Source organism: Chiloscyllium plagiosum, unplaced genomic scaffold (assembly GCF_037043375.1).
Source record: "Chiloscyllium plagiosum isolate Xiang-an unplaced genomic scaffold, Cpla_swu_hap1 HiC_scaffold_4, whole genome shotgun sequence".
NCBI classification, from domain to species: Eukaryota; Metazoa; Chordata; class Chondrichthyes; order Orectolobiformes; family Hemiscylliidae; genus Chiloscyllium; species Chiloscyllium plagiosum.
This window is the reverse complement of record NW_028270142.1, coordinates 134,465,426-134,479,092: the sequence shown is the minus strand read 5'-3', so window position 1 is coordinate 134,479,092 and position 13,667 is coordinate 134,465,426. Positions and strand designations below refer to the sequence as shown.

Below are 13,667 nucleotides of genomic sequence, written 5' to 3'. Positions count from 1 at the left end.
TGGGCCCATTCCTTACTCACAGAGAGACCCCGGCTGGAGTGAAGCCGTGTCTGGTGTTGCTGCCATTGGAAGCCTCCTCCTTCACCCGGTCACTCTCCAGACTTAAATGAAAAGGAAAAGAAAAGAGAAAAATGAAAAGAAAAGAAAAGAAAAAGAGCTCAATAAAAAAAGAAGGAAAGAAGAGAAGGAACGCTGACAGGAGCAGGCGATCCCCAGGCTCGGCTCAGCTACTCTGCCACCATCTTGATATAATGGATAGAGAGAGAGAGAGAATCCCATCATGGAATTGTTCCTGACTCTGGACTGGGTCAGCTAAACCTGGTTTTTCAAAATTAGAGCTGAACTGGTTAACAACAATCTTCCACAATGCTGTCAGTTGTGTGTTGGCTATTCACACTCTACTCCACACACACTGTAATGCAGAATCTATGATGAGACTCAAGTAAGGGGCTGAAGGAATGTGATACTGTCAGAGGTGCTGCCTTCCGGATGTTCTGAATCCATCAGGCCTCATTTCTGATCATCTTCTCTGCAGCACTTTGTTGCCCATTTTATCCCTATAATTGTGGCATAAAATAACACTCTCTCACTTCAGATCTGTGTTCACTGGGGAAGACACCAGCAATCTCCCAGAGGTAACAGTGGCTGAAAGACCTGAACTTAAGGGAATTTATATTTGCCAGGAATTGGTGTTGGAGAGACTGTTAGGTCTGAAGGTTGATAAGTCCCCGGGGCCTGAGGTGGCTTGAGAAATCGTGGATGCGTTGGTGATTATTTTCCAGAGTTCGATAGATTCAGGATCAGTTCCTGCGGATTGGAGGGTGGCTAGTGTTGTACCACTTTTTAAGAAAGGAGCGAGAGAGAAAGCAGGAAATTATAGACCAGTTACTCTATTATAAAGGATGAAATTACGACACATCAGGATAGCAGTAACAGGATAGGTCAGAGTCAGCATGGATTTATGAAGGGGAAATCATGCTTGACTAATCTTCTGGAATTTTTTGAGGATGTAACTCTGAAGCTGGACAAGGGAGATCCAGTGGATGTAGTGTACCTGGACTTTCAGAAAGCCTTCGATAAAGTCCCACATAGGAGGTTAGTGAGCAAAATTAGGGCGCATGATATTGGGGGCAAAGTACTGACTTGGATTGAAAATTGGTTGGCTGACAGGAATCAAAGAGTAGTGATAAACAGCTCCCTTTCGGAATGGCAGGCGGTGACCAATGGGGTACCGCAGGGATCAGTGCTGGGACCGCAGCTTTTTACAATATATATTAATGATATAGAAGATGGTATTAATAGTATCATTAGCAAATTTGCTGATGCTACAAAGCTGGGTGGCAGGGTGAAATGTGAGGAGGATGTTAGGAGATTACAGGGTGACCTGGATAGGTTAGGTGAGTGGACAAATGCATGACAGATGCAGTTTAATGTGGATAAATGTACGGTTATCCACTTTGGTGGTAAGAACAGGAAGGCAGATTACTACCTAAATGGAGTCAAGTTAAGTAAAGGGGCAGTACAGAGAGATCTGGGTGTTCTTGTACAATGAAGGCAAGCATGCAGGTACAGCAGGTAGTGAAGAAAGCTAATACCATGCTGGCCTTCAAGAGGGATTGGGTATAGAAGCAAAGAGGTTCTTCTGCAGCTGTACAGGGCCCTGGGGAGACCGCACCTGGAATATTGTGTGCAGTTCTGGTCTCCAAATTTGAGGAAAGACATTCTGGCTATTGAGGGAGTGCAGCGTAGGTTCACAAGGTAAATTCCTGGAATGGCGGGACAATCTTATGTTGAAAGATTGGAGCGACTGGGCTTGTATACCCTTGAGTTTAGAAGACTGAGAGGGGATCTGATTGAGACATACAAGATTATTAAAGGATTGGACACTCTGGAGGCAGGAAACATGTTTCCGCTGATGGGTGAGTCCCGAACCAGAGGACACAGCTTAAAAATAAGGGGTAGGCCATTTAGGACAGAGATGAGGAGAAACTTCTTCACCCAGAGATGGTGGCTGTGTGGAATGCTCTGCCCCAGAAGGCAGTGAAGCCCCAGTCTCTGGATTCGTTTAAGAAAGAGTTGGATAGAGCCCTCAAGGATAGTGGAATCAAGGGTTATGGAGATAAGGCAGGAACAGGATACTGATTAAGGGTGATCGGCCATGATCATATTGAATGGTGGTGCAGGCTCGAAGGGCAGAATGGCCTACTCCTGCACCTATTGTCTATTGTCTATTATTTATGACTAGCCAGCAGAACACTGCAGTACCACAATAAAAAATAGTTTACAAACATAACTGACATTTGAATCAAATTTTATTTAATTTGTTCAGGGGATGTGGGCATTGCTGCCTGGGCCAATATTTATTACCCATCCCTAATTTCCCTGAGCTGCCACCTTGAACTGCTGCAGTCCTTGAGGTGTACGGCATCCACAGCACTGTTAAAGCCTGCAACAGCAATATAGTTCCAAGTCGGAAATAAAAACAGAGTGCTGGAGAATCTCAGAAAATCTGTCAGCGAGAGAAAAACAGAGTTAATGTATTGAATTTGATATGTTTTTTTTCAGAATGGTCAACACTAATCCTAGAATCCCTACAGTGCAGCAAGAGACCATTCTGCTCATTGAGTCCACACTGACCATCTGAAGAGCATTCCAACCAGACCCAACCCCTGCCCTGTCCCTGTAATCCTGCATTTCCCATGGCCAATCTACCTAACCTGCACATCTTTAGACTGTGGGAGGAAATTGGAGCATCCAGATGAAACCCACGCAGACATCATGCAAACTCCACAGACAGTCACCTGAGGCTGGAATCAAACCCAAGTCCCTGACACTGTGAGGCAGCAGTGCTAACCATTAAACCACCGTACCACATATTAATCTTTTCTTTTAGTGCTTTTACCATTGAAGAGACTATATCAATATCCAAAATGCTAAGCATCTTTTGACTTGGTAAATGATACTCAGATGTGTATTGGCAGTATTTTTCATTTGGTTTCTGTAATTGATATAATTTTAGCAATTAAGAAAATAATATCCTTTCCTCTATACAGATTGCCACCTAGTGGCCAATGTATGAATGAATAAACCTTATCATCTTCAGTTCCAAAAGCAGGTTAACCCACAGCAACACTGTCTCCATGGAAGGTCGGGGTCAAGGAGACAGGTCCAAATCCATCCCAATCTGAAACCCTGCTGCCCAACCAACCGAGTCCCCAAGGAATCAGAGTTGCTTTGGCTTGTGTAGTCTGTAACAATTGATAGCGCCAATAGAGACTGCACTTTCCTTTCCATCAGAACTGATCAGGAGCAACTCCCACCAGCCTGGGATTTGGAAGGATTTAAATAGAACATAGAACATTACAGCGCAGTACGGGTCCTTCGGCCCTCAATGTTGCGCCAACCCGTGAAACCAATCTGGAGCCCATCTAACTTGCACTATTCCACTCTTGTCCATATGCCTATCCAATGACCATTGAAATGCTCTTTAAGTTGGCGAGTCTACTACTGTTGCAGGCAGTACATTCCATGCCCCTATTACTCTCTGAGTAAAGAAACTACCTCTTACATCCGTTCTATATCTATCACCCCCTCAATTTAAAGCTATATCTCCTCGTGCTAGCCATCGCCATCGAAGAGAAAGGTTCTCCCTGTCCACCCTACCTAACCCTCTGATTATCTTATATGTCTCAATTAAGTCACCTCTAAACCTTCTTCTCCCTTACAAAAACAGCCTCAGTTTCCCCAGCCTTTCCTCATAAGATCTTCCTTCCATACCAGGCAACATCCTAGTGAATCTCCTCTGAACCCTTTCCAAAGTTTCCACATCCTTCCTATAATGCGGTGACCAAAACTGTACACAATACTTCAAATGTGGCCGCACCACAGTTTTGTATAGCTGCAGTATAATCTCATGGTTCCAAAACTATCCCTCTACTAATCAAACCTAACACACCATATGCATTCTTAACAACCCTATCAACCTGAGTGACAACTTTCAAGGATCTATGTACCTGGACACCATGATCTCTCTGCTCATCTACACTACCAAGAATCTTACCATTAGCCCAGTACTCTGCATTCCTGTTACTCCTTCCAAAATGAATCGCCTCGCACATTTCCACATTAAACTCCATTTGCTACCTCTCAGCCCAGCTCTGCAGCTTATCTATGTCTCTCTGTAACCTACAGCATCCTTCGTCATTATTTACAACTCCACCGACCTTAGTGTCATCTGCAAATTTACTAACCCATCCTTCTATGCCCTCATCTAGGTCATTTATAAAAATGACAAACAATGGACCCAAAACAGATCCTTGCGGTACCCCAAGAGTAATTGAACTGCAGGATGAATATTTCCCATTAACCACCACTCCTTTCAGTTAGCCAATTTCTGATCTAAATCACCCTCAATCCCGTGCCTCTGTATTTTGTGCAATAGCCTACTTTATCAAATGCCTCACTGAAATAACTGTTGCTATTCAACCAGTTGATCATGCTCTGAATGCACCAAGTCCCAGACTGATACTTGTAACTGGCTCAGAGGCTGGGACACTGCCCAATGTGTCACAAGACCCCACAATAAACTTTGTGCTGGCTTTCATGCCTGAGGAAGCACAGCTGCAACTGAATGGAACACAACAGAGAAAAACTTGTATTTTCATAGCACCTTTAACACGGTAAGGTGGCCCAAAGCATTCTATGGGAGCGTTATCGAGAACAAAATATGATATTAGGCCACACAAGGAGATGCTAGAGCAAATGATCAGAGATGACTGAGAGTGAGGTTTAAGGAAAGAAGGAATTCCAGAGAATTGACTCTTGGGAACTGAAGGCATGGTCACCAATGGGAGCTCAATAATTAAAACCAGTGGTGTCCAAGAGACCGAAATTGGACCATGGCAATCTCAAAGATCTGTGGTGTCAGAGGACATTACAGAAACAGGGTGGGCCAAGATCATAAGAGATTTGAAAACAAGGATGAGACTTTAAGTTAAGGCATGGCTGGGAGGTGATGTTAGTTAATAAACTCAGGAATGATGGATAAGCAGGATTTCCTGAAACTTAGGACCTGAGAAGCAGAGGCTTGGATTCCCATCAAGATTACAAAGAATAGAACATGGGAGACCGGCCAGAAATGTGTTTGAATAGTACAGCCTAAATATTACAAAGGCTTGGATGTAGATAAGCAGCTTAATAAAGGCAGATATAAAGTTGGCCCATGTTAGACTTTTGTTGAGAGTGTGTTGCTGGAAAAGCACAGCAGGTCAGGCAGTGTCCGAGGAGCAGGAAAATTGACATCGATTTTCCTGCTACTCGGACGCTGCCTGACCTGTTGTGCTTTTCCAGCAACACACTCTCAACTCTGATCTCCAGCATCTTATTGTCTCCATATTAGACGTCTGTCTTACTCTTTCATGGAAAGTGGGTTCTGCTGGCAAGGCAAGTGTTTGTTGCCAGTCTTCAATTGTTTTAGTCTATTTCAGAGGGCAGTTAAGAGTCACCCACATTATTGTGGGTCTGAAGTGACATGGAAGCCAGACCAGGTAAGAAGGGCAGATTTCCTTCCTTAAAGGGCATTATTGAATCAGATGGGCTTTTATCATAATTGTAGTTTCAGGGTCATCATTACAGTCACAGAAATTACTGGAGAAACTCAACAGGTCTGGCAGCATTTGTGGCTTATTGGACTCGAACCATAACTCTGCTTCACTCTCCACAGGTGCTGCCAGACCTGCTGAGATTCTCCACTTTCTGTTTGTGTTTCAGATCGTCAGTGTCTGCAGTTCTTTTTTGATTTATCAGCTTTACTGATGATTGTTTTATATTCCAAATGTTCTTATTTGAAATTTAAAAAATGGTAGAATTTAAACTGCTTAATAATTGAGTGGTCCACAAATTGTCGTTTCCCAGGCACTGAAGGTTAGGTTGGAAGGCTGGTATTTCCTGGAACATGGAAGGTTAAGGAGTGAATCAATAATCTTAAATTTTGAAAATGTTAAGTTTAAAACAACTTTAAATTTGGAGAAAAGCCTTTCAGGAACTCTCTCCCTAAAAAAGTAGCAATTGCTCGCTGAATTAAGAATTTCTAATATGAGATCGACAGATTGATGTTATTCAAGGAATATGAAGCAATGGTGGGTGATTGGAGTTAGGATACAGACTTGCCATGACTTCATTGAATGCAGGAGCAGTGTAGAGGGGCTGAATGGCCTGTTCCTAATCCTGTGTTTCCTTTCCAAATTTTCATTGCTGAGTGTAGGTATACCTCGAGTCTGAAAAGTACGGCTCCCTTTGCCAAGGATGATCATGAAAACTTTTGTTGTTAGATTGACATTTTTGTGAAGAAGACATTAGCTACCAGGAGTTTGTAAAGTAGTTCAACTCAAAATAAAGTCTGAATTAATTGTTGGGTTACTGTATTCACATTCATCTGTCACCCTTCGACTCATCGAAGACAATCATCCTCACCTGCAAAGGATTAGTCTGTATACACACAAAAGCAAAACTTGTTCTAAAAAACTCAACGAGTCAGGCAGCATCCGTGGAGAGAAAGTAGAGTTAATGTTTCAAGTCCAGCGACCCTTCTTCAGAAATGTTCATCCTGCTTTCTCTCCACAGATGCTGTCAGACTTACTGAGTTTTTCCAGCAATTTCTGCTTTTGTTTCTGATTTTTAGCAACCATGGTTCTTTGGGATTTTTTGAATTGTCTGTACACATACATTTGATTGACAATAACAGTGCTGTGCAGTTCAGATACCAACCAGCACGTAGCTTCCACTTGCATTTCTATATTTGGCTGTTTTTTGTTTCTTCAAAAGGAGGAGAGGATTAAGATGTTGAGGAGCAGTTCCAGTGGATCAACATTTAAAGTGGAAGACAGCTCCCCGGACACTCCAAATGGCAAAAAGAGTAAGTAAGGTGGAATCTGTCCACACGCACTGAGTCACAGCAGAAAACTCCATGGAAGCAAGGTCACATGGTTTTAATGAGCTGAACCTTCATTAATTAATCAACACAGAGCAGGGAGCTGGTGGGTAAAGAGTCATAGTCATAGAGTCATAGAGATGTACAGCATGGATACAGACCCTTTGGTCCAACCTGTCCATGCTGACCAGATATCCCAACCCAATCTAGTCCCACCTGCCAGCACCCGGTCCATATCCCTCCAAACCCTTCCTATTCATATACCCATCCAAAAGACTCTTAAATGTTGCAATTGTACCAGCCTCCACCACTTCCTCTGGCAGCTCATTCCATACCCTCTGTGTGAAAAAGTTGCCCTTTAGGTCTTTTTTATATCTTTCTCCTCTCACCCTAAATCTATGCCCTCTAGTTCTGGACTCCCCGACCCCAGGGAAAAGACTTTGCGTATTTACCCTATCCATGCCCCTCATAATTTTGTAAACCTCTATAAAGTCACCCCTCAGCCTCTGACGTTCCAGGGAAAACAGCCCCAGCCTGTTCAGCCTCTCCCTATAGCTCAAATCCTCTAACCCTGGCAACATCCTTGTAAACCTTTTCTGAACCCTTTCAAGTTTCACAACATCTTTCCAATCAGAAGGAGACCAGAATTGCACGCAATATTCCAACAGTGGCCTAACCAATGTCCCGTACAACCGCAACATGACCTCCCAACTCCTGTACTCAATACTCTGACCGATAAAGGAAAGCATATCAAACGCCTTCTTCACTATACTATTTACCTGCAACTCCACTTTCAAGGAGCTATGAACCTGCACTCCAAGGTCTCTTTGTTCAGCAACACTTCCTAGGACCTTACCATTAAGTGTATAAGTCCTACTAAGATTTGCTTTCCCAAAATGCAGCAACTCGTATTTATCTGAATTAAGCTCCATCTGCTACTTCTCAGCCTATAGACCCATCTGGTCAAGATCCTGTTGTAATCTGAGGGAACTCTCTTCACTGTCCACTACACCTCCAATTTTGGTGTCATCTGCAAACTTACTAACTGTACCTCTTATGCTCGCATCCAAATCATTTATGTAAATGACAAAAGTAGAGGACCCAGCACCGATCCTTGTAGCACTTCACTGGTCACAGGCCTCCAGTCTGAAAAACAACCCTCCACCACCACCCTCTGTCTTCTACCTTTGAGCCAGTTCTGTATCCAAATGGCTAGTTCTCCCTGTATTCCATGAGATCTAACCTTGGTAATCAGTCTCCCATGGGGAGCCTGAAGTCCATATAGATCACATCTACTGCTCTGCCCTGATCAATCCTCTTTGTTACTTCTTCAAAAAACTCAATCAAGTTTGTGAGACATGATTTCCCATGCACAAAGCCATGTTGACTATCCCTAATCAGTCCTTGCCTTTCCAAATACATGTACATCCTGTCCCTCAGGATTCCCTCCAACAGCTTGCCCACCACTGAGGTCAGGCTCACTAGTCTACAGTTCCCTGGCTTGTCCTTACCACATTTCTTAAACAGTGGTTGCACCAGCAGGCAGTGAGTTTACACTTGGGGATGGGGGGTATGTGGATAGGACACAGAGGGAAGAGCAGGAAGGGAAGAGGCAACTGGGTAGCCTGCTAGCCCCAAAAGCTGGAGTTTCTGAGGCCTGGGAGTGAAATTCGAGGGTCTTGGTGGTGAGGAACATCAAGGTCTGAATCGGGGAATTGGAGACCAGAGGATGAAGCTGGAGGCCTGCTAACTCTAGTTTGATGGCTTCCTGAAGGTTCAATGACGTAGTTTACTTCCTCCAAGCACCCAATGAGATCAACCAGCCTTTCCCTTTATCTGCAATATTTTTATATCCTGTCATGGCAGTTGCTCTCTGCCAGGTCCTGGAGATTAAGCTCAGTGGCTCAGTGGTTAGTACTGATGCCTCACAGTGCCAGGGACCCGGGTTCAATTCTCGCCTCAGGCAACTGTCTGTGCGGAGTTTGCACATTCTCCCCTTGTCTGTGTGGGTTTCCTCCAGGTGCTCCGGTTTCCTCTCACAGTCCAAAAGATGTGCAGGTTAGGTAAATTGGCCATGCTAAATTGCCCCTAGTGTTAGATGCCGGGGAATGAGTCTGGGTGGGTTGCTCTTCGGAGGGTCGGTGTGGACTTGTTGGGCCGAAGGGCCTGTTTCCACACTGTAGGGAATCTAATCTAGTCTAATCTTTCAGATTCCAGGGCAATCCTGAAGGATTGGAAATTCTACCAGGAAAAAGAGGAAAGAGGTGGATTGGAGTAGATTGGAAGGGGAGGTTGCGGGGGCTTTGTGGCATCAGTGGTTTGGGGATGTTGTAGGAATGGGGGGGAGGTGAAAGCCAATGGTGAGGAATGGGGATCCTGGGGGTGCTGTATCCGATAGGAAGACCTAAAAGTGCTCACCTCCTGTATCCAACAAATCCTGACTTCGATGAGGCGGTTAGCAAACCCAAGTTGAAGCCAGAAACTAGATGACATTGAGGGTTTGACCTTATTTAGCCGCTTTCTGAGTGGTGCCATTAAAACTGGGAATAATTATGGTGAGGTATGTTTGAATCAGGAGACTGATTCCCCCCACACCCCAAACCCCACCTGTTTTAGGTTAAAATACCTCCCAGTATTTTCACAAATTTAAGGACAAACAAATGGAACTCAGAGACAAGTGATACTCAGAGACACTATGTATACAGAGGAACTGCTTCTGAATAGCTGCAGTGGATTCTGATTGCATGGATTTTGAAACTGAAGTTTCTTCCTCTGAAAAATCAACATTATATCAGAACATAGAAACAAGTTAGTTTACCCACTCCAGCATGTTAATAAAAAAACTTGCATTTACATAGCACCTTTCACATGCAAGATGTTACAGAGTACATCACAGCTCATTAAGCATTTTTAAAAGCAGAGGAAGGAACACAGATGCCAAGTTGTGCACAGCGAGCTCCAACAAAGAGCCTGGGGGTAAATGACCAGATGATCTGTTTGATTAGCTGAGGGACAGATAAGGAAAAGTCTTGGTTTCCTATATTTCTATTGCTCCTTAATTGTGGAAACTGTATCTAAGGAGCAGCAGCTGCGTCTGATGATCAAATTGAGAGATTGGGGCATCCCAGGATTTGTGGATTTTTGGATTTAAAGGAAATCAAACTCTTGGGTAAGATAGGGTAAGAAAGAAAAGTTGAAGTCAAAGGTCAGCCATGATATTGAAAGGTGGAACAGGTTCAAGGATTTTGTGGCCAATCCTGTTCCTGATTCATGGAATCGCTTATTGAGTTCTCGATGCTCCTGGTTCCTTCAGCCTTATTGTCAGGGTTGATAAATAATGTGCTCGATTTAATATGGCATCTCCATTTTTGCACTTGTTTTTGAATCCACAGCTCCTCCAATGTTCCTGCCCATCTCCTCCACTCCACAGCCTGAGCGAAGGAAGCAACCTCAGAGGCGGCACTCCATTGAGAAGGAAACGCCAACCAATGTGCGTCAGTTTCTTCCCCCATCTCGGCAGAGTTCCAAGTCTCTGGTAAGTATAACGTGGTGGAAAATTGTGCTAAGATTCCAGTGGCATTTCCCCGACTTGGGATGATTACATAGATCCCTGCAGGGCCAAAACACTTTTAAAAAAAAAAGATATTTGAATTTCTAGAATGTTCACACATCAAGATGACATGTTTTTAGACATTTACTGTAACTATCAAACTAAATAATTGAATAACCACTAATTAGTAGCCATTTTATACTTCAAATTATTGAAACGATCCTGCTGTTGATTTTTAGAATGACTGACAATGGTTAAACTTTACTCTAGCCTTTAAATGGAATCAATCAAAAGCCATTCTCTGCTCCACTGGCCTCTTCCTTTTTCCTCTTCCAATTGGGTTTCTTCCTATTTCAGGACTGAAGTTGACGATAAAGATTATCCTGCAGATTCTTCCCTCTAGTCAAAGCTGGTGAATCTTGCAACCTTCTATAAATTCATTCTAACTTTGTTTCTTCAATCTGAGCATGGACTTTTGCATGGTGAATGATAAAGCCCATCGTTTTTTGCTTCAGATGCAGGACTTACCACCTCTATTTCTTCTCTCTCTGTCACACACAGTCTGCAGACTATTTCTGTCAGACACAGTGCTATCTTAGAAAATTCCATGAATTGGTATTGCAAGAGGTTGCTTTGGACTAAGGCAATGTGAATCATCTAAGCCTTGTATCCAGGCAGAAATGCTGAATAGCTAGTTCTCAAGGTTATTCTATCTTAGCATTAAATGGGCAGCGCAAAGTGTAAAATTTAAAAAGTGAAAATTGTGGAGAAACTCAGCAAGTCTGGCAGTGTCTGTGGAGAGAGAAACAAAGTTAATGCTTCAAGTGCAATGCGACTGTTCTTCAGAAGACACACTGCCAGACCTGCTGAGTTTCTCCAGTATTTTCTCTTTCTATTTCAGATTTCCAGTACTGCTGTATTATATTTTTACTACCTTAGCTTAAAGTATAACCTGTCAATTACACCTGATATTCCTAACACTTGCTCGTAAAATCTAGAGACTTAACAACTGGATTTTCACAAACTTTTGAAAATGGTGGTGGGACCCGAGGTGGGAGTCGTCCATCACATTTTTAGCAATAGACTAGGGAACAGAGTGTGATTCACACAACCAGGAAACCGAAACTAAACAGGGTTATTTGAACTTAGTGGTGAGTTTGTTGGTTCGTGAGCTCTAGCTCAGAGGGGTGTGTTGAATTGTTGAAATAAATGTCAATCTTCTTAAAGAGTTGAAAACGTCTGTTTAAGGGTCATATTCTGAAGTTTTTAAAATTGAAATCCTTGCTATTTAAAGTTACTGTGAGTTTAAAAAAAAAATTAATGTACCTTTGAAAGGTTATTTGGCATAGATTAGAAAAAATATCATCTGTTTGTGCAATTTAAGAGTTCATTGTTGACATTTCCTAAGGACTGTCATTATGTTCTAATGAATGCTTAGCTGAGTTTAAAAAAAACACTATTATCTCAGGAGATTTCTAACTAATTCATTCCTGGCTCGGTCAGCATTTATTGCCCATCCCTAATTGCCCAGAAGGCAGTTAAGAGTCAACCACATCACTGTGGGTCTGGAGTCACGTGTAGGCCAGATGAGCTAAGGATGATTGTTTCCTTCCCTAAAGACCATTAGTGAACCAGATGGGTTTTTCCTGACAATCAATAATGGTTTCACAGTCATTTTTAGACTCTTAATTCCAGACTTTTAATTGAATTTGAATTCCATCACCTGCCATAGTGAGATTTTAAAATCAGATAGTTAAGGAGACCATGAAAGGATTAGTAGTTTTTAATGCAGGGCCTGAATAGAAATTTGTGTTTAACATTTGAGATTTAAAAGCTTTGAAATAGTTTCATGTAAGGGATTCTTTTTAATATCAAGTGCATATCAGTGAGAGCCATATGAGGTTGTTGGGAGTTTTCAGACATGGTGGGCCGAAGGGCCTTTTTCCATGCTGTACTGTTCTATGTTTTATGTCCACATGGCTCCTGATGCTGGATACTGCATGAGTGGCTTCAGGATCTAAGGGATGAATAAGAATATCAGCTGGCCTGGAGTGATAGGTTGGAAAAATCCATGTATCAGGATTCCTGAGGCTAAAAGTCCTGTTTAGATTAGATTCCCTACAGTGTGGAAACAGGCCCTTCAGCCCAACAAGTCCACACCAACTCTCTGAAGAGTAACCCACCCAGACCCATTTCCCTCTGACTAATGCACCTAACATTATGGGCAATTTAGTATGGCCAATTCATCTGACCTGCACATCTTTGGATTTTGGAAGGAAACCCACACAGACACAGGGAGAATGTGCAAACTCCACAAAGACAGTCGCCCGAGGCTAGAATCGAACCTGGGTCCCTGGTGCTGTGAGGCAACAGTGCTAACCACTGAGCCACCGTGCTGCCCACTGTTCTCACATTTAAAATTGCAGCAGCCCCTTGCTGACTCTACTAAGCAGTTTCCCACTCAATACATGCTCTTCATTAAATTCTGTTGCAAATCTGGAGCAGATGGAAGGGAGAAAGCTGGAATGTAGATACAACTGGTAATAAGAAAGACACCTGGAATTTTGGCATTTATTGCTAAAGGAATAGTGTACAAAAGTAGGGAAGAATTGCTGTAACTATACAACGCATCAGTGAGACTATACTTGGAAGATTGCTTACAGTTTTGCCCTCCTTACTTGAGGAGGGATGTAGTTGTATTGGAAGAAGTTCAGAGGAGGGTCACCAGATTGATTCCAGAGGTGAGAGGTTTGTCTTATGAGGAGAGTTTAAGCATTTGTCTTGAGTTTAGAAAAATAAAGGAGATCAATTGAGGTAAATAAGATGCCAAAGGAGTTTGGCAAAGTAGATGAAGAGAGGAGGTTTCCTCACACACAGAAATCTAGGATGAGAGGTCATGTTTTTTGGATAAGGAGTAGAAGCTTTCAAACAGAAAAAAGAAGAAATTACTGCTCTCAAAGAGTTGTGAATCTGTGGAATTCACTATTCCAGACCATGGTGCATGCTGGAACACTTAGTAAATTTAAAGAGGAGATAGACAGATTTTTAATTAGGAACAGGTTAAAGGGTTATGGGAAGTGGAGTTGAGGCCTAGAGGTAAACAGCCATGATTATATTAAATGGTGGAGCAGGCTTGAGGGGTTGAATTGCCTGCTCCTACTCCTAGTTCTTATGTTCTTTATTGGAATA

At 42.8% G+C, this 13,667-nt stretch overlaps 1 protein-coding gene across 4 annotated transcripts in view; it reads left to right on the top strand.

Annotated features, from left to right (window-relative positions):
* LOC122548856 (protein spire homolog 1-like) overlaps positions 1–13,667 on the top strand; it is a 207,915-nt gene that overhangs the window by 165,357 nt on the left and 28,891 nt on the right. For all 4 annotated transcript variants that reach the window (XM_043687728.2, XM_043687729.2, XM_043687730.2 and 1 more), the window contains 2 exons: positions 6,823–6,913; positions 10,321–10,463. In XM_043687728.2, coding sequence (XP_043543663.2) covers positions 6,823–6,913; positions 10,321–10,463 — 234 coding nt within the window. The remainder of the gene's footprint in view (positions 1–6,822; positions 6,914–10,320; positions 10,464–13,667) is intronic.